Source organism: Arabidopsis thaliana, assembly GCF_000001735.4.
Source record: "Arabidopsis thaliana chromosome 1 sequence".
In the NCBI taxonomy this organism is placed as follows: Eukaryota; Viridiplantae; Streptophyta; class Magnoliopsida; order Brassicales; family Brassicaceae; genus Arabidopsis; species Arabidopsis thaliana.
The window spans coordinates 25,947,212-25,971,824 of NC_003070.9; the positions used below are offsets into that span (position 1 = coordinate 25,947,212).

The 24,613-nt window shown below is 34.2% G+C and overlaps 5 protein-coding genes and 2 long non-coding RNA genes across 9 annotated transcripts; 4 read left to right on the plus strand and 3 right to left on the minus strand.

Annotated features, from left to right (window-relative positions):
- Window positions 1-24: 24 nt before the first annotated feature.
- On the minus strand, window positions 25-2,129 carry AT1G69030 (BSD domain-containing protein). The gene is made up of 6 exons (NM_105574.4): window positions 1,595-2,129; window positions 1,405-1,511; window positions 1,176-1,273; window positions 506-690; window positions 355-419; window positions 25-259 (listed from the first exon to the last, which is right to left on the minus strand). The coding sequence occupies exons 1-6, from the start codon at window positions 2,049-2,051 to the stop codon at window positions 218-220; spliced, it is 954 nt and encodes a 317-aa protein (NP_177066.3). The 5' UTR covers window positions 2,052-2,129; the 3' UTR covers window positions 25-217.
- Window positions 2,130-7,620: 5,491 nt separating this feature from the next.
- AT1G09033 lies at window positions 7,621-7,905 on the minus strand. Its single transcript, NR_139549.1, has one exon. It is a non-coding gene; the product is annotated as an other RNA (long non-coding RNA).
- Window positions 7,697-8,157, plus strand: AT1G09037. Its single transcript, NR_139550.1, has one exon. It is a non-coding gene; the product is annotated as an other RNA (long non-coding RNA).
- A 2,198-nt stretch (window positions 8,158-10,355) lies between these two features.
- Window positions 10,356-13,190, plus strand: ACR4 (ACT domain repeat 4). 2 transcript variants are annotated; one of them, NM_202378.2, is made up of 8 exons: window positions 10,356-10,635; window positions 10,977-11,049; window positions 11,146-11,191; window positions 11,289-11,403; window positions 11,496-11,563; window positions 11,646-12,248; window positions 12,329-12,433; window positions 12,515-13,190. In NM_202378.2, exons 1-8 carry the CDS (start codon window positions 10,632-10,634, stop codon window positions 12,866-12,868), a joined length of 1,368 nt encoding a protein of 455 aa, NP_974107.1. In that variant the 5' UTR covers window positions 10,356-10,631; the 3' UTR covers window positions 12,869-13,190. The 2 variants fall into 2 exon arrangements, with proteins under 2 accessions (NP_974107.1, NP_177067.1); NM_105575.3 differs by having other exon boundaries at window positions 10,612-11,049; window positions 12,515-13,096.
- A 1,202-nt stretch (window positions 13,191-14,392) lies between these two features.
- AT1G69050 (uncharacterized protein) lies at window positions 14,393-15,224 on the plus strand. Its single transcript, NM_105576.2, has one exon. It carries the CDS (start codon window positions 14,764-14,766, stop codon window positions 15,046-15,048), a length of 285 nt encoding a protein of 94 aa, NP_564950.1. The 5' UTR covers window positions 14,393-14,763; the 3' UTR covers window positions 15,049-15,224.
- A 1,883-nt stretch (window positions 15,225-17,107) lies between these two features.
- Window positions 17,108-20,239, plus strand: AT1G69060 (Chaperone DnaJ-domain superfamily protein). The gene is made up of 5 exons (NM_179533.3): window positions 17,108-17,418; window positions 17,767-19,325; window positions 19,483-19,596; window positions 19,683-19,832; window positions 19,916-20,239. The coding sequence occupies exons 2-5, from the start codon at window positions 17,844-17,846 to the stop codon at window positions 20,060-20,062; spliced, it is 1,893 nt and encodes a 630-aa protein (NP_849864.1). The 5' UTR covers window positions 17,108-17,418; window positions 17,767-17,843; the 3' UTR covers window positions 20,063-20,239.
- On the minus strand, window positions 20,101-24,331 carry AT1G69070 (nucleolar-like protein; the record flags this gene model as incomplete). 2 transcript variants are annotated; one of them, NM_105577.3, is made up of 13 exons in its annotated part: window positions 23,834-24,331; window positions 23,594-23,756; window positions 23,451-23,503; window positions 23,299-23,358; window positions 23,088-23,210; window positions 22,834-22,962; window positions 22,017-22,676; window positions 21,714-21,906; window positions 21,424-21,617; window positions 21,239-21,334; window positions 20,951-21,090; window positions 20,581-20,859; window positions 20,101-20,480 (listed from the first exon to the last, which is right to left on the minus strand). In NM_105577.3, exons 1-13 carry the CDS (start codon window positions 24,176-24,178, stop codon window positions 20,210-20,212), a joined length of 2,706 nt encoding a protein of 901 aa, NP_177070.1. In that variant the 5' UTR covers window positions 24,179-24,331. The 2 variants fall into 2 exon arrangements, with proteins under 2 accessions (NP_177070.1, NP_001321252.1); NM_001334397.1 differs by having other exon boundaries at window positions 20,210-20,480; window positions 21,239-21,343; window positions 23,834-24,271.
- Window positions 24,332-24,613: the final 282 nt, after the last annotated feature.

Genomic DNA, 24,613 nt, shown 5'->3' on the forward strand with positions numbered 1-24,613 from the left:
CTCTCCAGCGACTAATATTTATGTCAAAGTTTCGCTTTTTAGGATAATTTTGTAATCAAAGTCTGTTTTTTTATAATTTGCGAATTCGAATGAATAAAATGTGTCTTCATCTTTTGCATCAAAAGCTATACACTGAATCACTGATGATGAAACAGATCATATACCATCCTCATTTACTTCCCAACAATTGGGTATGTAACAAAACTTAATAATATTTCTAATTTTTTGCTGCATTTGATTCTTTCTCTTCCTCAACATCCTGCAAACACGTGAAGGCAGATTTGGATTAAACCAAGATGTTCTGTTGTTGTATGTTTTAAAGAACTGAGAGAATAATCAAACGTTTTCACTTACAGAGTTGCCAATCTTGTCAAAGTCATCATCACCCAGGCTTCCTCCATCATCACCATCACCATCATCTGCAAGTTTTACGATTATACAGACAAAATCAGGATTTAAGTCATAGCTAAAACTTGGGAAGCTACATCAAGTCAAGGTGTCTCACCAGGAGCTTCGTCACTGTCTTCTAGATCTCCCAGCAGGAATGTATCGAGATCTTGCTCAGACGATGCAGTAGATATTCTGTTCTTTTCAGCTGATTCTGTCCTTCCAAGCCCTGGACTCTTCTTAGCTTCTTCATCTTTACTCTCTGCTTTGTTCCTAAGTTCCTCCATGTACTTCCTTTCATATCTGATTCAAAACAAATCCTTTCCGCTTAATTCATGCAGCTATCAAGTCTCATAAGAATGAAAGACAAGGGTGCTCAATTCACTAATCACTTCTCAGAAATACACAAACAACTAAGGTGTCAAGATCTTCTATATGTTTTCAGTCATGTTCCTTTGTTTTTTATATTCTCATTTGTGAGTTACATGGTTTTCCGAGATATACTGGACCAAGCTAGAGGCAGAATAGATGATTTGCAGCCACAAGAGAATTCACTAAGACTGTCTCTGGATCAAATCCGTGCTGATAAGGTATAATCCATTTCCCATATAATTACGTATGGTTTCATTTTACCAAACTTAAGCTGCAGTGATTAAGCTATGAGACTACCTAGTCATACAAATATAGAGATCTTAAGCTATCTTTACCACCTCCTATGCGCTTAATGCAATTCTCAGTCTAGTGTCGATAACATTTTCAGACTTTGAGAAGAGATGGTAGATCCTTACGGTGCAACATGAGTGCTCACTAAGGTAAAGTATATCCTCCAGAACCTCCTTTCTTTCATAACTCGTGGGCATAGTTCATATCTCAACTTCGAAATTTGCTGCAACATACACAAAATGCAAAATCAAACAATGTAGCACAGAAGAGATGAATCTATAACTAAACCAATTATGCAAGATCAGCTTCTCCAACTAATCAAACTAATTCCAATCTCAAATTCGAAAAATCTACCTTGACAGAACCAAGAACAAGAGTGGCATGTCTCTCCTGCCACTCAGAAAGATCCTTCCGAACATTCGACGCACTTGTTTCCAAATCAGAAACTTCCGACGATTCATCTAATCCACATTTACCATAACACATTTCAAATCCTCAATTCCAAAACAAAGATAAAGCAACAACAACAACAAAACAACAATACCTTGTTCAGGAAAAGCCTGGAACGTAGCAGATGTCAAACCTTTAACAAACTCTCTCAAATCATCAGTAATACCAAAACTAACAAGCTCAGATTCAGAAATCTCAGAACCACCACCACCAGATCCTGATCCTCCTAATCCTCCAGGTATAATGTCGGCAATCGATTTTATATTCTGGATCTGATCAGCTTGTTTCAATGCTACGACTTTGAGCTGATCCGCTTTCGTTGAAACCTCAGCAGCGAATTCCTTTGACTTCTTCGCCGTCTCGGCGACGAACTCGGAGACATTGATCGAATCAGCTTTCTTAGAAGCTTCGAGAGCGAACTCTTTGGATTTTTTAGCGGTTTCGGTGACGAGATTGACGAATGTTGTTGAAGATGATTGTAGTGTTATGGTTTGTGATTTCTTCGCTGCTTCTTCTGCAAACGATTTCGCTCTCTTCCATAGATCTTCCATTTTTTTCTCGGTGTGTTGATTTTTTTTCTTTCGGATCTGTTATTTTTGCGTTACTGACGAAATTAAAGGTAACGTTACGGCAAACGCGGAGGGAAACTTCTGAGTCACGCAGAGGTGTTTGACTTTTAAGAGTTTATTGGTCGCACCATTCCTAGTTTCCTATTGGCCAATGGATAATTTTGTTTTCGTTTGAAAATATGGGTTATAATTTTAAATATGAAATGTTTCAAGTTTAAGAAAAGAAGTATTCACATAAAATAAGTGTTTGAAACAAAGTGAAAGTGTGAAATACTTGACACCATAATTAAGTCCATAACTCTACCAATTTTTATTTTTAAAGTTAGGTTTAGACTTACATCATAACAACATTTTATATCCACTACAATAATCTTATGATAACTATATTGTGTTGCAGATTTTGGTACTAGGAACGCCAAATAATCGATAAAACCAGCACAACTAGACCTCAAATTTGCTAACACATGGTATTTGTGAATCTTCTACAGTACAATAGAAAACGAAACAACTGTTTTTGCCAATAACTATAGTACGCTTTTACTATATTTGAGCAGGAGAACAACAAGAAGAACAAAACTAGTTATGATTTTCAGCAAAAAGACCATAAAAAGAAATAATATGGTTTGGGGAAAAAAAGAAGAAGAGATAGATCGATGGAGAGTGATAGGTACGAAAGAATATATGGTTGGGGTGTTGTCGAACTCAAATCTTTGTATGCAGCCAGAGACCACTCTCTGCCCCCGACGGGACCACTCCTTCGCCAAACTATATTATTATTTGTATTGATAATATCATGTTAATTCGTGTAATCGTAATAATGAATTAACCTACTATAGACACAAGTATAGACTAAATAAAGTTGAATCGAGGTTAAATAAAGTGGCCTGTGGGTGAGGCTGATAGGTACGTGGACCATTTTGGTAGATTTTGGTGAATAGATCGAGCCAAGTTGCCCATCTCTTTGGAGATTTATCCAAATCTTTTCTGATTGTTACGTTTTTGTTAATTTATACTTCAATATATAGCAGTCGTAGCTTGTCGATCGTTCCAATATAATCTACTTTTCATACTCTTTTTGTCTGAATGCCTGTATGTATTGAGATATTTGGTTTCAGATAACGTAAAAATATTTGTATTTATTACAAAATGATAGATCTATTTTAGTTTCCAGTTTTACAATATTGATAGTTTGATTTTGCAATAGTAGTTTGTACTATAAAGCCTATTATTGCAAAGGTGGACAATAATAGGTTAAGTAAAGCTAGGAGATTCATACAAACTATAATTTAAGGAACATTTGTAGAAATATCATCTATGTTACTTTGTTAAGAAATTTGATAACTAATATTTTTGACCATTTTAAAATTACATGTTTGCTAAAAACTGCATTTTAAAAAAATCTTAATTATTTTGGATTAAACATGTGATTCTTGTATTCGATTGTAGTGGCGAAACATTAACATCATGTGATTCGTGTGTGTTAACATCATGTGATCCATGTGTATTATAGTTGATGCAATAATAACCTAACTAAAGATTAACGAAGTGTTCAGGTATTGATGATCGGCTCATGTATACAAGTATAACAATGAAATGACTTCTTTTTTTCTTCCCTCGCTCGTCTCATCCTAATTAAGTTACAAGTGCATCTATGAGAACTTGGTTGAGCCATTCTACAAGTTATATATTTGCAATTCTGTTATATATCATACTCATACATACTTCGCCGGAATTTAGGTTTCGTGACTGATAAGCAACCCACGTAGGCTGGACTAAGTCTCTGACGCTCACCGTAACTGTTGTGAACGAACACTGACGTGGCTGAAGGCGAATGACAACACAAAGGTCTACAGATATTCCGTTGGTAAAGTCCGCCGTATAAATTAAGGTTTTCTTACCTTGCAGCGACGTGAGTAGAGAGCAAAATATTGGTTGAAATTATACTTTTACGATAAAACAAAATGAAGTTCTTAGATAATATTTTTTACATATATATCAATAGATTTGTATCAAACAAGCATAATTTTTACATTCATCATGAGACAGAAAAAAATCGTTACAATTTTCAACCTAAAGGTTTTTAAAACAGGTTATCCCGTGAAAAGAAGTCTGATAAAAGTGTTTAATTTTCATGTTTTTCTATTTGGTGTATGACTTAGATGATTATATACATTGACAAAAGAAAAGTACGTCAAAAGACGACTCTTTAGTAAAATAAAGGTCAATATTTCGCATGAATAATGCTCTCACGTTCACACACACTAAAGCTACTATCAAAGGTGACGACTCATGAGAAAGGAAACATTTCAGAGTTGAATCATATACATAATAAGCCCTTAGTTTCTTATACGTATGAAATTGTACTGCAACACTTGTAATTACAACACAAACAATACCATTTTCTAACGAGACAAAAAAGTTAGAAAGTGTGCACGTTAGCAAAAGTCAGAATCTCACAAAAACCTTCTTGTCTTCGCATCTGGCTTTTACAGCTCCGTCTGACGTGGACCCTTTTTAGTCTCGTACCGACGTCTCTTCGTTTTCTCCAAGAGACTCTCTCTCTCTTCCTTATTTTTAGGATTGTTATTTTAACGAATTTTTAGTATACCTTTGTCGATAAATCAATTTAGCAGTCGTGTATAATGCAATTACGATACTTTTTTCTTTTGATACGTGCAACAACGAGTTATTAAAAATAGTAGTAGTACTATTCACTTTTAGGTGAGAAAACAAAAACAGTTCAAAAGTTGGAAATTTTTAAACAAAGTTAATGAAAGACACGTGACACGTGCGTGACTGCCACTCTGTCTCCACATGAAAATCTGACTCACGGGTCTGCCTCACGTCGCGTGCAACTTCGCTTTTAATATTCCTCTAATTCTGTCTTTTTAAAAGTTAACATTACTAATTTTAAAAATAAACCCAAAAAAAGAGTTAAGAAGATATTTATTTGTTTCTGGAAGCATATATATATTTTAAGTTTCTATGATGCAAAGTGGTTCAAGTTGTTTTTGAGTAAAACAAAATTCGCATATGAACTCGACGAAATTCTACATGTTACGTTTGTGAAATGTGAACATGTTAATTAGTTGATCGATTGTTTGCATACAAATATTTTTTAAAAAATTAAATCACCGTTACTAATTCATAAAATATATAAGGCCATCCAAAATAAGTTTTTTTTTGTATTTAAATCTATTGATAATTAATTAATTAATAATTTATTTACTGCAAATTGGGAAAGCTTAATTTACTTGTTTAGTAGTAACTTTAGACTTTAGTTAGGTAGAATTAGGGGCGGTGTTGTGTCTCCGTGTAGTTGACCGTTGACTCAGGTTATTTTATTGTTTTTGATTAGCTAATAACATCATGGCTTAAGTATATTATTATTATTGCGTAACGGAAGACAGTTATTTAGTAGTTAATCACAGGTTAAAATCTACTAATATAAAATTAGTGTGTTAAGTGTAAAACTAAACTGATACTGAACCAAGAATCCGGTGGATTCCATAGGCCTAAAAGGCTATGACCTGATAAGACCTAGTTCTAGGGTTGGGGACCATACTGTATTAACCAGTTTTGGTTTTGGATATTTAATGTATTTATAACGAATTTTATAAAACCTTCATGAAAACCGTTTGCGTAAAGTCGAAAACTGTTGAATGGTCGATATATTACTAGAAGAAAAGCGAAACATATAAGTTTAAAATTTATAAGAGCATCCACATTACATATTTGAATTTTAAGAAAATTAGCAATATCTTAAAAGAGGATTGATGTTCGTAGCAAATTTTTTTTATCCCTTAGCAATATTTTCTTCTTCTACATTTTCAGTTTAAAGACAAACATGTGGGCATGTGGCTCAAATTACTTAAGATTTTACTACAGTTTTAACTTTTAACAATCAAATGGAAAAATATTGTGAGCTCGTCACAAAGTTACTTCCACCACCGACGAAGTTAGAGAACATGTTTTTTGTTCATGCATGCTGCATGCAAATATTCAATTTTATAGTAAACTAACATAGTTAATATAATACAAAGTTTTGATATTTTTTGTTAATTGGTTAATAAATGAAAATTATGACATTCCAGTAATATATTACAACAACAAATAATACGAAACTCGAAAAGTTTAGAAGGCTAGTATTTATAACTATGACAGGATTTGCATTTTTTGATCATTGCCGGTCTAAATGACGCACTTCCATGAATTCGCTTGGAAATTATGTTGCATATGTCGGCCACGACGTTTTTTTGCTCCTTAATTCCGTAGTCCAAATCCCTTTTATACGCGGAAAGTATTATTTTATAACATTAGAACTGATAAGTGTAGTTATAAAGTTTAACCAAAAAGAAAAGTGTAGTTATAAAACCTCCATAAAAAGAAGTAAAAATAATCATAGTTATAACAATTAGCATATTAAGAAGATTACACTGAGTTAAACGATATTAGTATATTACTCACACCAAGTAAAACGTACTACATTTTCTTTACCGTTATTAAAATGTCTACTACATGCCTGCACCGCTAATCAAGGCTAATTTTTCATTACCATGCAAACTTTGCATAGTTTAAATGGGTCAATGCAGGAACAATAATATAATAGAAGAAAATCTCAAAAAAAAATGACCAAATTAATTGAACGACAAAGAGAAAATCCAAGTTCGTGACTAAGAAGTGACTAGTCCATATACGTTAGTAGATATAGAGCCCCGCGCTTGAATCTCGACAAGACAAAACCATGAATTAATAAGGAACATGGTCACCTTCACATCACTTCGATTCGGACAAACGTAATATTTTTTATTATATCTTTTAAAAATCTCCTCTTTATAGCTAAACTCTTGTCTTCGATCTCCGAAAGCAACCTTTTGGACCAACGACCTCGAACACACACAAACAGAGTTTATAAACAGTGTTTCAGCCACTATTTAACTATTTCATCTCTACGTTAATCCATGAATATTTTTTATTTTCTCCTTGGGTAATAAAAGCCAATCATGGTAGATATTATTAACCGACCATCTGTGATATCAAATTGCGACAATGTGGGCAAATATATCTGTCATTTACACAGTAAAAGTAGTAAAGGATTCTATAAATTATATACACCAATAATTTGGCCCTCTTGATTGACTCGATGTGTGTATCAGAATTACACTATTTATAAGCTATAGTAATAGAAACTAATTTAGAAAATCCAACTCACATGATGGATATGTCTTAATGCCACCGTTTGTAGACCCCCGGCGTCCACTTTCGATTTTTTGGAGCTTTATTTGTCCATCTATTAGCGGATGGGTTGTTCCGAAAATTTCAAAACACTCGAATCGGTTTTGCGTTTTAGCTCGAGTTTTTCTTCCTCATTTTTTCTTCGTTTGCAATAGTGAAAATTACTTCTCAATGATGCACTTGTTGTACAACCAACATTTTTTCTTTTCAGTATAATTTAACATTTTATTCAAAAAAAAATAAAAAAAATTACTTCTTAATGCCTCATCATTTCGACCCCACATTCACTTTTTATTTTTGGAGCTTATTTTGATCCATATGTAAGTCAATGTGTTGTCCCAAAAAATGTAAATAACCAGTTTCTTTTTTCCTAAATCATAGTATTACAAATTATCTCGAAGACATTTTGACCTCCAACACTAAAACTTAAGAATAAAAGATGTACTAGTATTTTGAGATAAATGACAAATATCTTCTTGAATTAGGTCTTAGCTTGAAGATGAACAAGTGGGAGAGTAGACAAAACGTGGGATAGATTACGAGAAATTCAGAGGTGAAGGAACATAGTAAGAGAAAGGTAGGTTCGGCCACAGCAGATTCCTAGACCGGCTCTCATGCAGCACGATGCTTTATTTTGTATGCCTAACCATGTGACTGCAGTCTCTCCATTTAATTCAGTTGGCCGCTACTTGTTTCTTTGTTTTTTTTTCCTAACCATGGTTAGTTTGTAACACTGGTTAGTGGTTACTCACACACTTGTTACTACTTCCAACCTTTTTTTTCTTTTTTTTTTGTTGTCTTCAAAATGTAAGAAACTTTAATACTTCTTAATATGTTGATTGGTTTTGTCACTTTGTAGACCCCTGATTTTTAACTATTTCGGTAAACTTTTGTAAAACAATTTGGGTTTAAATCTCTCATGTTTTATTAGTTGTACATCTCAGCTAATGACAATAGCTCAAGTTAACGTATCATACAAAACAGCAAAATAGATTCGAATTTGATTTTTTTCTTTTTTCTTTCAGGTAGTTATATATATAACTAATGTATTGCAAATATTTGAAAAACATAAAGTTCAATGAATCTAAATTTGATAATTAGATTAACAAAATCGACATCACATGTATGAAATCGAATTCCTGAATATTCAAAATATTGTGTTTTTTTCATAAGTTCTTGCATGCATTTGCAAACGAAAAAAATCGATTTCATATGTTATATATATATATAGTCGTAGATATGTCGTAAGTACATTTGGGTATGAATATTTGGATAATTCATCATGGGTACTAGATTTCGCTGTCGTTCCATTTGTAAAATATCAGGATTTTTTAAGAAAAAGTTTTATACAAAACTGTATTACATGTTTGAATGAATGATCATACATATATATATTTGTTAAAATACTACTATTTAACACATTAAAAATGACATCCTGGAAAAAATTATATTAAATTTGAAATCTCTACATATTTTTGTGAAATATTTTGAAAATCATGCCAATATATATATGATTATATTCATTCAGTCATGGTGGATCATCATTTTGTACACCAAAACACATTCCCCATTTTCTTAAAAGAAAACTTCTATATATATATATATATATATATACAAATACTACTATTAGATGTGAATATGTAGAAATATTTGAGTCCCATGCGAACTTTACGTAAATATGTTGGGAAACGATTATATATATATAACTCACTTTTCTTATAGAAATAGATAGAACACAAATAGTGTGTGTAAAACTCACACATAATTAAATTCCATAGTGTTTTCGGTTGTTGAAAAACATGGAAAATGCCGAGGAGGTCTCGAATCTGATGTATTTATTTATCAATAATTTGGTAATGTGAAATAATAAACCAAAAAAAATAAAAACAAATCTTTAATGTTGGGAAAGAGATGTGAATGAAGGTACGGTCAATATATAGACAATGGTACGTAAAGCGAAGAGTACATTGCCACCCTGTAAACTCTGTATGCTCTATGTTTTCACGCTATTGATTTTCGCTTTTCCTCTGTCTCTCAACATTTATGTGTTCCATCGGTTAATTCTTGAATCTCGATTGTATTTAATTCCGACAGAATCTTAAAAACAAAACTATTTGATCGTAACACCATTTACGTTTTTCTTCTTCTTTCTTTATTAACAACATGTAATATAACGAGGATTTAAAATCAATGTTAGTGTGTGACTCAACAAATATCTTGGTCCATCAGTTACGTTTTTTTAATTACTCGATTTAATTGGATCATTTAAAGTAATCATCAACGTTTAACAAAAACACAAAATATGGTCCATTTAATACTATTGTATATTTTTGGCTTCTTTTCTCGGTCTCTTGTAAATTCTAATATAAGGAAAACAAACGTTGGACAATAATTTTGATACGGTACAATTATTCCATATGGTCGCTCTTTAAAAACACCCATTTGCAGTTATCTTTTTTCCTGATTTGAAATGGAAATAGACATATATAATATATATATATATATTCCTTTTGGAGCAAAAGTTAGGAAATAAATATATATTCTTCAGAGATTTTATGGCACATTGTATATATCTTAATAATATTCCATAGAATCAATACGGGTCATGAATCTCTCTTCACGATGGAATATATATGATTTATTAAGATGGAATCATGGAATCATATCATTTCTTTTTCACACTAATAAGGAAATTATCATATATATCAGAATCTCTACATTACACGATCCAATCTCAAAAGAATAATATATAATCGGCTTAAAATTCGAAACAGTAATTAAAAAATTTTCACATCTTCTACTCCGAGAAATTTGGGTTACAGATTAGAAGAGACCTTGTCATAATTACTACCCAGTAATTTTATTTAATTACCATCACGTGGTTAAACAAAGATATGTAGCATGCTAACTTATCCGCGCATTTTAGCTATTTTCCACTTAAAACATACTACTGTTTACTAACATACGCTGAGAGTTACAGTTCACACATCTTTTCTCTTCCTTCTTCTTCACTGTATATTAAGAACAATAAGCAATATCAGTTTTTTTTTTCCTCTGATCGAAGCCGCGGGAAAGTTATAATAATATAAAGATATTTTTCGTGAGAGTTGCTCGTTTATGGGAGAATCGTGTCAGATTAATTTCTATTTTTGTTGGTTTAATTTTCCATTTTTAATTTAATAATTTTAAGGAAATATTATTAGAGTGAAAGGAAAAAAAAAAAGATCTTGTGGGTCGCCATTATATATGCAGGTCTTTCTCCAACCTTTTGCTCCTTCTCTCTCAAGTGTCAAGAATCAAACAGTGGCTTAAACCCAAAAAAGGAACATGGGTATGTCTCTTTTTTCTTTCTTTCTTTTTTCTCATTGTTGATTCTTCTTCATACGATTTTTGGGTAAGATATTTCATTATTGGTTATGGGGTTTTCAGTATTTGGTAGTTGCAGGTTAAAGTTTTTGTTTTTCTTCTTCTTCTTGTGGTTTTTTTCTCTGTTAAGCTCTTTTAGAAATTTACCTAGGATTTGATGTCAGTGGTATCTCTCTGTTTATTGGTATTTACAAGAATACAGAGAGAAAGAAGAGATTATTATTCATGGGTTTTGTTCTGATTTTTGAAAGTTTCTGTCTTTGAAACTCACTGATTTTTTTATATTTGGGAATTTTTTGATTGCAGATGTTAGTATGAGTTTTTCACAAGATATGGATAATGAGTATGAGAAGCTGATAAGAAGAATGAATCCACCAAGGTATTAACTTTTTTCTTTCTCCTTCCTTTTTGTTATTATAACTACTTTTAATAGTGTGATATGATTTTGGATAAAAACCTCTGTTTTATTTTCCAGGGTTGTGATTGATAATGACTCTTGCAAGAAGGCAACTGTGATAAGGGTACACTTATAATTTTGGTTTATGTCTATATATCTTGTTTATTCATTTATGTAGACTTGTCCTGAATTTTTTGTTTTGTCTTCTTGATGTTGTTTAGGTGGATAGTGCAAATGAATATGGGATTCTTCTTGAAGTTGTACAAATCCTTACTGATCTTAACCTTACTATCACTAAGGCGTACATATCTTCTGATGGTGGTTGGTTTATGGATGGTATGTTCCGATTGTTAAATTTTCTTTTTTTTTGGATTCTCTTTACTTTAGAACAAGGGATTGATTCTCTTATTCTCTCTGCTACTTGGCAGTATTTAATGTCACTGATCAAGATGGTAACAAAGTCACTGATGAAGTTGTTCTAGACTATATCCAAAAGGTGAGTGTTTTTTTGTTAAACTTGTTATCTTCTTCTTATGTGTGAGTGAGAGTTTAATGAGTGTGTTGTGTTTAATTCTCAGTCTCTTGGGCCTGAAGCTTGTTTCTCCACTTCCATGAGATCAGTTGGTGTCATACCATCAACAGACAGCACGGTTATTGAGTTAACTGGATGTGACAGACCAGGTCTGCTGTCTGAACTGTCAGCTGTTTTGACCCATCTCAAATGCAGTGTCCTCAACGCTGAGATTTGGACACACAACACCAGAGCAGCTGCTGTGATGCAGGTCACAGATGACTTAACCGGGTGTGGCATTTCTGATCCAGAGAGGTTGTCTCGGATCAAGAACCTTCTCAGAAATGTGCTTAAGGGAAGCAACACACCAAGGGAAGCTAAAACCGTAGTGTCTCATGGGGAGGTCCACACGGATAGGAGGCTTCATCAGATGATGTTTGAGGATAGAGACTATGAACACCGTTTGGTGGATGATGATTCCTCTATCCAAGATGAAAGGCAAAGACCAGATGTTTGTGTTGATAATTGGCTCGATAAGGATTACTCTGTGGTCACAGTTAGATGTAAAGACAGACCAAAGCTTCTGTTCGACACAGTCTGCACTTTGACTGATATGCAGTATGTGGTTTTCCATGGAAGTGTTGATACTGAGGGCACCGAGGCGTTTCAGGTAAAGAAATATCCCATTACCATAGAGCAGAGAGTTTCCTTGAATCCATTTACTTATCGGTCTTTGTCTTTGCTTTGCAGGAGTATTATGTGAGACATATAGATGGATCCCCTGTGAAATCAGAGGCAGAGAAGCAAAGAGTCATACAATGTCTTGAAGCAGCTATCAAAAGAAGAGTATCTGAGGTAAATGATCCAGTAATATATAGTGTCTGGTATATACTCTTTCTGTAACTGTCACTGAGAGATCATTGTTTGATGTTTTAGGGATTGAAGTTGGAACTGTGCACGACGGATAGAGTAGGCTTATTGTCAAACGTGACTCGCATATTCCGTGAAAACAGCCTAACGGTCACAAGAGCTGAAGTGAAAACCAAAGGAGGCAAAGCTCTAAACACATTCTATGTCAGTGATGCATCTGGTTACTCAATCGATGCTAAGACCATAGATTCCATAAGACAAACCATAGGCCAAACTATTCTCAAAGTCAAGAACAACCCTCAAGAACAACAACAAAGACAGAAATCGCCTTCTCACGAATCACCGACAAGATTTCTCTTTGGGGGTCTCTTCAAGTCGAAATCTTTTGTCAACTTTGGCTTGGTCCGTTCCTACTCTTGAAGAACAACTTCACTTAGCTGTGAGGTTTCAATCTCATCTAGGTTTTAACTGCTTTAAACTTGAGAAGAATCTGTAAATCTATCGCCAGATATAATCTTAAATTCTTGGTCTAGGATCCAACTTTGGGTAGGGAAAAAAAGACAAAAGAGTTTTAGTTGATGTCATGACTAAGTGTTAAGTGTTAACCTACTCTTCTTGTATATATATCAAATCCTCATTATCTTCTTCTTCAGATTATTATGTCAAATTAAAATTTCCATGACTTGAAACAAAATAACTACAAAAGACATAATTATACTTCATAATTTAGTGATTTATGGGAAGAAATATGATTGAATGATTCCAAACAAACCTCCTAAATTTACACCAAAAAATTATTGGCTTATGATATCGAAAGAAAGACTCTAGCAAATTAAGAGACACCATTTCAAAGATTTTTTTTTGTGAATGAATGTAAAATTAATTCAACCAAAAAAATGTTTTCCATTAAATGTAACTTTTTCTAAAATCTTAAGCTGAAAATAATAGATATAGAGTCTTTAAGAATTTTCTTGAGCCAAACCAAATACATAGCCCAAGTGGAGAATGGATGAACATTACACATAATTGCAACAGATTTTTCATAGTAAATTTGTATAAAGAAATATAATCTATAGCATGTAACAAAAATGAACATGTGAGGGGGGGTGTAGATATTGTCACCACCGAACACTTTATGGGGCGTGAATACTGAAACTATGTCGATGACAATGTGTGTATGATAGATTCTCGAGTCACATGTTGAGACCAACAAAGTGATACACCTCCCCACCACCACACACCGCCCATTTAGTTTTCCACATTCATTGATAAATGTTACATATTTTTTGGCTTTTCAATTTGAAATTTCTCAGAATTTACTAAACTAACATATATATATATATTGACATGTGACTCGTCTCAATTACATGGCTTTCAGTGTGGGTTTAGGATTCTTCATGGCAGAGGAAATCTTTTAACTTTCAGAGATTGTCTTTATAAATTATGAGATTGCAGACTATCCCACATGCATATTTAACAACATTGTTTTTGAGTTTTAGTTTTCTCCAACTACAAAAAAAATGAATGATCTACAAAAATTTCATTTTCTTCTGATTATTAGAGATTAATGTGTGTTTGGCATGAGTGGTCGAATTTTATATACGGTAATAATAAAATGAGTTTTCTAAGTTTGAGAATATAAATAACAATAAGAAGAAGTAATTTTGTTTCATCTTTCACGGGTTAAGCTTAATGATTTATTCTATTTTATAGTGTGATTTGATTCAAAACATCTAAACTGTGTGAGATAGATGTAGTGAGAATTATACATTTTCCGATTTTCGTCTAGAAGATATGACGAATTAGCTAAAACCTAAAAATAAATACACGGCCGTACGCGGCCACATGTTGCCAACGATAACGCATTCCTCATGCCAAAATTAAAATTCTCATCTAATATAAGAAGACTAAACATAAAAATTGATTAAGAAAAGAAGAAAAACACACTAAGCATACTTCCCATTATAATAGATCTCATATCTATCCAATCCATTGACCATTGACCAGTTTTTTTTCTTGTTTGTTTTTTTTGCCATATTGAGTCAATACAGGCACCACCACAACAACCACACTTTCACCCAATTTCTATTTTTCTTACGTTTAAAAAAAAGGATTTTCTTCTTTATATTTATCCATACTATTAATTACTCTATTAAAATCCTCACGCTAAGCAACCCCTAATTTCGTTATCAGCTTAAAACCCTTTAAAAGGAAAAAAAAAAACATTCAACATTTTAAAACATCAACAAACCCAAACACCAATCCACACACAAAACAAGACTTGATACATTATTATCAAGAAGCAAGAAGCAAGAATGGAGGATTCAGGACGTAAAGGAGATCCATTTCCAGGTTTTGAGATGAGAGTTCACAACGACGATTGCGTTTTCCGACGATCTCTTAGCTGCCGGCTTCAGAGAAGAGCTCCTTGTCCTCTTCTCTTACCACCAAGACCTCCTCCTTCAGCGGAGGCTCCTTCTACTACGACAGGTGTTTCTACGTCTACGTTTTGTCAAAACGGCACAGATCCGATCCCTCTCTTGTCTCCTCTCGTCCTTCCTTCGATGCTTCAACCTAATCCAACCACCACCTCTCACTAATTCTTCTTTTGTCTAGATTCCTTCTTCTTTCTTCTGTAATGACTATTTTGAAACTCTTTTTTTTATTGAAATTTTCAACATATTAACGTAGATACAAATCTGTTATTGTCTCTATACAAATTTCACAAAGATCGTCTTCTCTCAATCTTGATTATACTGAAGATTTTATTTTGTTAACACATCATTTATAGTTTGTACAAATACAACTAGATTTTAACCCGCGGTATACCGCGGAACGATTTATTTTTAAAAATAATATATATTGAAACTTGCAAATTTTATTTTTACAAAATATTTATATTTTACAGTTTATAATTGTTATTAAGTAATAGTACACCACGAATTCATGAGACAGTTGTTAAAAAAACTGAAGTTTTGATCCCTATTAAAACAGCATATTTTATAATTTTTTAAAATTTTATAAATATTGATTCAAATACATCCACCATATAACCCAATTCCAAAATAAAACACGTTCTGTAATTTCTTTACCCGTTCCATGATTTTTTTTTTAAGTAGTAATTTTTAAAATTTAAGAATTATATTTTATATATAAAAGTTTTGCAAATTGTATCATTCTCTAATACATTTATATTTTATAGTTTAATTTTATATATAGTAATATTATACATACCACATAACATTTTTGGTTTTATATAATTTTTTCTAAATTAGGATGATTTGATATGTTTAATATTAGTGGTCTTAAAAAAATAATAAATTAAAGATTTAACCCATATTGAAATTAAATTAAATTAATTAAAATTTAGATATCAAATCTTATATGTTGATTTTGATTGGCTATTATTTTTGGAAATTAATAATGTATTTCGTTTTTTAATTAATTTAATTAATTAAATTAGTATTTGACTTTTTAATCCTTAAATACATAAATTAATTTACTCTTTAAAATTTTATTTCTAATGGCATACCTATGTAATTACTTACAAAAATTAAGGTTAGATTTAAAATGTACTTCCCAAATAATATAGTAAGATATCATCAACTTTTATTTTTGATTTATTGTCTCTTAATGAAATTATTCAAGGAGTGTGTGCACCTCACGCCACTCACACCAATTAATACCTATAGACTTTGGTCTAATGTAACTGGAATTGGTCCAAAAATTAGAGAAGACAAGACCTCTTTACATGCTTCCAGAGCTACCAACAAACCCAATAGAAATTTTGTTGTTGCAACAATCTCTTTAATTAATGTACAAGTTTCTTTCAATCACCATAAACCTTGATTTCTTAGTTTTTTTTCCCACAAATTCTACCAACAATTTATTGTTTTTCTTTTTATTATGTTCTTAATTCTGATCTTTCTTTGGTGAGTTTTTTTTTTTTTTAATTTTGATAAAGAAAAGATAAGTTTGTGAGTTTAAACACTAACCCTGTTAATTTTTCTTCATCACATTGTTAATGATGCGTTGACATAGGAACCTTTTTCCTATACCACAAAAATTTTTCTTTTTTTTTTCTTTTTTTGTGTGTGTGTAAAACTCCACAAAAATTTAACTAAGAGTTAAAACTGATGAAAAATCTTAATTTTTTGGTAAGATTTATAGAAAAATGAAAAAGGTTTTTTACGATTTGTTTTAATTAACTATAGATAACCACCTTATTTAGATACGACGACCAAATTAATTGTCGTTTGGTTAAAGGTCATAAGAGTATTAATTGGAGCCGTCAGATTATTTATTGACTTAAATATACCTCACTACTTTTACATTTCTGCATTATCTCTACATACCATATATTATAAGACTTAATTTCGGATATATATGTGTTACCAAAATTGAAATTCTCTCATTTACATATGTTTCCTTTAAAATTTAAAACATGATTTTACCCACTTGATGATCACGAAGAAGAAAAGGAAATCAAAATAAGATATGATGTACTATATGAAATTGCGACTTGATGATTACAATAAAGGAAAAATAACATAATCAAAAACTAGATTAAATTCAATTTTCGCATGGAATTACATAATTTCATTATAAAAAAAAAATAACATACAAAACTTTTAATTTAAACGTCCAAAAACCCTACATTATTCCAAAAAAAAAATTGTTTGAAAGTAAGAAAGAAAATTAATACAAAGTGAGAGAGAAATATGTTTAGGTGACACGAGTTTCACTCTCAATTCCAAAGACAGACCAATCAACGAACAAAACCCATTTTCTCTGATCGATTAGGCCACGACGTTTCCTGAGGTGCAGGGCACGAGTCGCTCAATCTCTCTCTTCTTCTTCTTCTTTTCACGAATTTTCTCCGAAACTTGGTTTTTATTCCTCAAACCCATAAATTAGGGTTCAGTTTTTAAGCCTCCGTCTTCTTCTTCTTCCGTCGTCGTAGTCGAAAGGTTAGTTCGATTATATTCAAATCTTTACTCACTACGATCCTTAAATTAGTGGGTCGTTTTCAAAATTTTGATTTGATTCGATTTTCCTTGGTAGACCATAAAACCTAGAAATATACGATTAGGTTATTCAATTGCTGTCGATTTCTCGATGTAAATAGGTTTCGTTTGGTAGATTCTAGAAACTTATTTAATGTCTATGATCGTTGCTAGGTTTTGTATCGTGTAGTGATTAGTTTATCAAATTCACTTTTGTTTTGAGTTGTTACCTAATTTAGTTTTAGCTGATTTTGATGAAGTGGGAATAAGAATCTGGTTATAGTGGTAATGATGTGTTTCCTCTGCTTATAGGTGGTTTTAGCTATATGGATATCTTCTACTGCAAATACTCTTCAAAACGGATGCTTTGAAGCCTTGATACTAATTTCATGCGTTCTATATATGTGCATCGTAAGGAAGTAATGGGAGAGAATCGTCAGATTAGATCACGTTCTTGGAATAGAATGCCAACTAAAAGATGCAGTGCAAATGGCATAATGGAAGAGTTTATTCTGGTAGATGATGATGATGTTATCATTCTTGATTTTCCTGAGTCATCTAAACGGAAAGCTCCGGGTACATCCAGAACCAGGAAGGAGTCCATTATGCCGAGAGTGATTAGCATTGACGATGATGATGATGAGACAGAAAATGTTCAGAAAGCTGGGAGTAGTTCAAGCGGTAACTTGCAAACATCTGCAGAAGTGGATAATGACGATTGCCAATTCATTCAGGAGAAGTGTGCTACTTTTAGATTTTCAAAATGCAAACAGACTTTCTCTACAATGCCCTCTCATGGTATTCGATTTGGTTTAGGCTCTGATACTTATAGTGACTTTTCCGAGAGTGACTGTTCTGATTGTGAGATTTTAGAAGGGTCTCATAGAGATGTCCGCGAGCAGTGGGAACAAGCAGCTCTCTTGAGAAAAATGAAGAAAGCAGGTAAAGCTGGTTTGAGTGAGGAGGCTGGTCCTTCGAATCTCCACTGTGACACTAATTTCGAGCCTGGTTTTGAAAGGAGAACTGAACAACATGATCAAACGTCTTTCTTCTTTGCTGCAAGAAATCCAGATGGTGGAAAAGCTGGTCTGACTGAGGAAGCTGGTCCTTCAAATCTCCACTGTGACAATAATTTCAGACCTGGTTTTGAAAGTAGAACTGAACAACATGATCAAACATCTTTCTTCTTTACTGCAAGTAATCCAGATGGTGAAAAAGAAACCTCTTCTACTTTCTTTGGAGCCGATGGTAGAATCCCTGATATGACGACTTATTTTGGCTCGGTAATGGAGGAAGACAACCAAGCTAAACACACTGCTAATTCTACTTTTTCCAGTAAAGAGGATTTTCGGGGGCCTTCCCCACTGTCACCCGGAATACGAGTTGAACATGAAAGGTTTGATACACCACCAACTCATTTTACTTCGCCAAAAGAACCGATACATCAAACTAGTTTTAAGAAAGTTGTAGAACAGCCAAACAAAGTGCAAGTTCAATGTGAAACTTCACTGTCACCCGAAGAGAATCAAAATAAAAACGTCGCGTATCAGTCTTATACCAAGGAAGTTGAAGAAGAAGAAGACGCATCAAAATTGTCTCCGCCACAGACTTCTAATGGATATGGAGATACAACGCATGTGTTTGGCACCCAAAGTAATGGAGCCAGGTGTGAGCACGGCATAAGTTTAGATGAATCAAGAGAACCGATCATTGATCCTATTCCATCTACCAGTGGACAAGTGCAAGGTACTAATGGTACAGCTCCTGCAATTGATGTCATGCTTAACAGAGAGATATTGAAGGAGACTGATGAATACAAGAGAGCACAAGAAGAAGAATGGGAGTCCAGGCAACGACAGTTACAGATCCAGGTTTGACCACTCTCTATACAAATTTTTGAAAGCTTCCTTTAAATATTGAAAACTTTGCCACCTGTGAATATATCGACTTTAATTGTTTCTTGCACCTTCTTCAAAGAACCTATTCAACCTAGTTTCTGTCTGCTGAAATATATTGTGCCTATTACAGGCAGACGAAGCTCAGAAGCAACGTAAGAGAAGAAAGTTAGAGAACATGCGAAAGTTGGAGATGGAAAGAAGGCAAAAAGAGAGGGTAGAGGAAGTGAGAGAGACACAGAAGAAGGTTTCTACTTTTCCTCAGTGGTTGCTCTGAATATCGTGTTGATTCACTGCTAACACAAATTTTGCTTTTCCATCTCTATATCACAGGATGAAGAAAACATGAACATGAAGGAGAAAGTTCGTGCAGAAATAACCAAATCGCTTAAACTGCTGGAACTCAAGAGTTTTAACATGGCAGCGTTGCTTCGAGGCTTAGGGATTCAAGTTGGTGGTGGAATATCTCCTCTGCCAAATGAGGTTAGCCCATCATCTATCGTTTACAGTTAGTTATACTGTATTTGTTAACATTTTTGTATTTACGTATTGAATTGTAAAATTAGGTACACGCGGCATACAAACGAGCAGTATTGAAATTTCATCCGGACAGAGCATCAAGAGGTGGTGACATCAAACAGCAAGTTGAAGCAGAAGAAAAATTCAAGCTTATTGCTCGCATGAAGGACAAATTTAAGCTTATTGCTCCCTAACATTGACCCGTATTATCAAAATCTTTTTTTTTTTTTTTGAATTTCTTAGAATATGTAAATAGTTTTTTTGATTATCCAACAGGAAACAAAATTGTGTTGGTAGGTTTTAAAGAAGGGAAAAATAGAAGAAACACAGTGGTAATGGTATCAACGTCTTCTCTTCTTGCCTTTGCCTTTACCAAGTTGTCCAGATTTGAAAGCATGTTCTTGTTCTTGAAGGAAAGCCCAAGCTTTGCCATGTTTCTCTGCTCTCTCTTGCTCATGCGCAGCCTTCTCTTTTGCTTTAACAGTGCTCATGAAGTAGCTGTCTTTGCGCAGCTCACGAACTGCTCCTCTGGCTTCCCGTTTTAACTTTCTCTTCAATTTTTTGAGGTCAGAACGGTATTTGTCTGGATCGTTATCCATGCCTGGAACAAAGCTGCACAAGAAAAGTATATACACCATTATCGAGATTACCCAGTGTTGTTTTTGTACGTTATAATTGAGTGAGGGAGAATGAATTTAGGGGAGAGACTTACTTCTCTTCAAATTTGGGATTGACCATTCTGATGGCTACTGGCTTATGCTTACGCATAGAGAGTGGTTTGCGTTCCTTGTGATGGTCGTCGGTTTTCTTTTCGATTAGCTTTGCAACATCTTCTAATTTCTCCTTGAGAGTTTGTGGGATCTTTTCTTGGTTTCCAATTTGGTGCAATAAAGTTGAGATGGGCATGAAGATCTCTGGAAAGGAACTCAATCCTCCATTTATCTCCACAAACCCTTCAAGAGTCTCGACTACACTTGAAAGGATGCTTGCTCTGTTCAAACAAAGCCAAAAGTATTATTAGGCTCTTTTGCTGGCTGTTGATGTCTTAGCAAGGAAATTTAATTTCAGAAGAGAGAACAGACCTGAAATCATCAGAGCTGAAATATGGAGAGTCTGCTGGCTCATTCATTATCTTTAGGAAGTTTAAAGGCATGACCTCCTTTACGTTGTCTTGTATGCACAGCAATGGAGTCAACGATTTTAATTCCATAAAATGATAAAACTGTAACAAAATACACAACTCAGCAGCCTGGTATAATAACAGTTGGCTCTGTGCATCTTCAGTTCTTTCTTCTTAGATGCAGTATTGAGCTTTTATCAATCTAAAAGTGTAAGCAAAATACAAAACGAGGTCTTGTTCAATGGCATACCTCAGATTCCGCAGATGCTGGTGACTTTTTGTCTGAAGCAGCCATCAGGAGAGTCCGAATAAATAATATGGCTTCAGGACAGAACTTTTTAGATTGCTTAGCAACCTAAAGTACATTTTCGTTTGCATCAGAAAAATGAAAATGGAAATCGCCAAGGAAAAGGGTGGGGATCAACTTCTCCTTACCAAGAGAACAATGGAGCATAAAAAGGAACCTATGGCAATATCACGACCAGAAGAGATGGGACAGCGCATGAGATATTCACACATCAACAAAATCGATGGGGTCATCACAGCATGGCGAAAGTCAGAGCATGGAAAAATCAGGGACCAGAGCCGCAAGAGAAATAATGTTTTCAAGGAAGGCCAGCATCCATCCTCTGGAAGAATGTTTATGGACTGGTTAGGGTGAAAAGATACTAGAGGCATGTATCTTAATAGACACTAAAATTCAAGGTTATGGAATCATCACAAACCTGGATTCTTGATAGCCTCGCAAAATTGTGAACGGGTCTTTAAAAGCCGCTGGCGAGCACATATTGCAGCAAAGTAGGGGATCTCCATGCTCATCTCAATCAAAGGTTTGACAAGCATATTTAGTAAATCAAAGTTCAAGGGCTTTTTGCTTGCAAGAACGGCAAAATACTGCAAGAGAACACCATAGAAGACCTGGGTGGCAAACAACAACAAACAGTCAGAAAGCAAGTGAGGCATGAACCAGTTCAATGGCCTGACAACTTAACCAGAATTAAACCTTTGAGAGCAAAATTAAATTTTACCTGCATCTTTTTTCGGTTTTCAGCTTTAATCTTAATTGAGTGTGCTATCCGGATTCGGTTGACAATTAGAATAACATCTTCATTTGAACAATCTTCCACTAGGGCAAGTAATTCCTCGAAATTCTTTGGAGGATCAATCATGAAGGGAATATCACGCTGCGTTGAACTCATTTTCTTCATATTGGTTTTTTCTTTCACTGTTCCCGACAACCCTTCTCCTTTATATGGAGCAGCATAGTCATTCTTCAACTTTTTATGTACCCTTAGCTCAGCATCCTCTTCATCATCATCTTCTTCATCATCATCCTCTTCCTCATCTTCCAGCTCAGCCCCTAGCTCATCATCACTTTGTTCCCAGTCTTCTAAATGATGACCTTTTCTCTGCTTCTCATCACCTCCATCTGACTCACCATCATCATCTTCTTCTTCTTCACTTTCTGAATCCTCATCCTCGTCACTTTCTGAATTATCAACATTATCCTCTCTTTCAAGAACATCATCAATCCATCCCCTTTTCGGCTTATCTTCTTCAACTGAGAAGGAATCACCAAGATCGTCACCAGAAATGACAGTTAGCCTCTTTGTAGACTCCTCACCGCCAATTTCCTCATCCCCATCACTTAACTCCTCAGTTTCCTGCATCCTTTTCTTACGCTCTTCCTACGAGTTTTGAAAAAATTGTATCAAGATTAAATAATGTCAACCATAAGACCTTGACTTCACAATAAGATAAGAGCCTTTCATTATAGTGGTTCATCATATACATTCTGTAAAAGTCGGAATGTAAAACTGCAATGGCTTATAACCAGAAACATACCTCAAGAGCCTCTAACTTTTCTCGCTCTTTCTGGGCAATTTCTTCAGGTGTCTTTGTCCTCTCAGAAGGACGAGCACGGATTTCCATTGACATATCATTCAGACTTAGTAGATAAGGATCGCGTGTATTCTGCAAACAAAAGGATTACATCACGAAAAAGAAAACTTATGAACAGATAAGCCTGATAACACCCATATAGATAGATACATATATGCTCAGTATTTAAACAGCTACAAACTGTGATCTATGTTCACCTCTTCGGCTACAAAAGGCTTAGTTAAACTCTCCATCGCCTCAGAATTCACTAAGGACTTGAAGTTTTTATCAAGCTCATCCATTAGCTTTCCCTTTTCCTCCTTTTGCTTAGCTTTCTCCATCTGTAGACCACCCAAAAAAAAAAAATTACCAACTGCAAATTGACACGCCATGCAAAAGACGATACAAGGAAAACAGCGGAATACTCACCCTACCAAGTTTGCTCTTCATGATGATCTCTTCCATGACTTCCTTCTTACTCTTACGCCTCTGCAGATAAAATCCAAAAAAATATCTTCAAGACCATATATCTCAACCATCACGGTAAATTACACACAAACATCTACAAGACGGGTTCTTACCTCTTCCTCTCCAGATGCATCAACCTCTCTGTTTCTGTTTAGATGCTTCAGTCCTGTGATGGTTAGACAAAATTAGCTTTGCCAAGTTTAACAGACACAATCAAAGTTGAGCAAGCTGTTAAAATGTTATCAAGAAAACATACTCTTTGATGCAGAAGCTTCTAAATCATCATCTTGAAGATCTTCATCAGACAAAAGTCCAGAATCAAAATCATCCTTTACAGAAGAACCACCAAGAGCACCATCTTCATAAACATCTTCTTCACCATCAGACAAATTATACATACTCTTCTTCGCTAGTTTCAACTACATTACCATAAAACAAAATTCAGTTTCTTTCTCAGTGAAAGTATATGATTCCTCCTCTCATCAAATAAACTAACCTGACGCTGTCTCTGCGATCTAATTATACCCTTATCGAATTCACCAAGCTCATCGTTCTGTTCTCCAATACGCTTATCAAGGAACACCGAAGATTTTAAACTCTGCTCATACTCTTTCTCCAGCGTGTTCTTCCTCTTATCAACAGCACGAGTTCGAGAAACACTGACGAATCGTTCTTCACCTTTACGCTTTTTTCCGAGGATATCGAACTTCCGGCGAGATCGGATTGATTCAAATGGATTATCGACCTTCTGCGTTTTAGCTTTCATGGCCACTGCATCTGGACCCATTCTTCTTTCGCCTTTTTTGTTAGGCTTCTTCTTCATTTTGTTATCTTTCCCCATGGTTTTTTGCTCCGGCGGCGGGGATGACGGTGGTTGCTAGGGTTTATGAATTACAGTAACGAAAAAAGGTTTTGGGAGAGTTTTGTTTGTTTTAGGCTTAGCCTATATCGAATTGCTCAGACTCAGACTACAAGAAGACGAAGAAACGGGCGGGTCGGATACAGTTTGACCCAAAGCCCATATGTTTAATTTTAAGGCCCAATTGGGGCCTTTCTTTTTGGGAAATTGGCAAACAAAAGAAATTGTTTAGTGAAATCTCATATTTCGTAAATAATATGAAAAAGGAATTATTCGCCAGACTCGGGATTTGATCATACAATTTTTTTTTTTTCGATCATACAAATTACGAAAGTATAATTTTGGATGTATTAAAAAAAATCGGGTTTGCGGGTTTTCCATTGCGGTTTTCGGATTAGCAAATTCCAAAAAACTAAA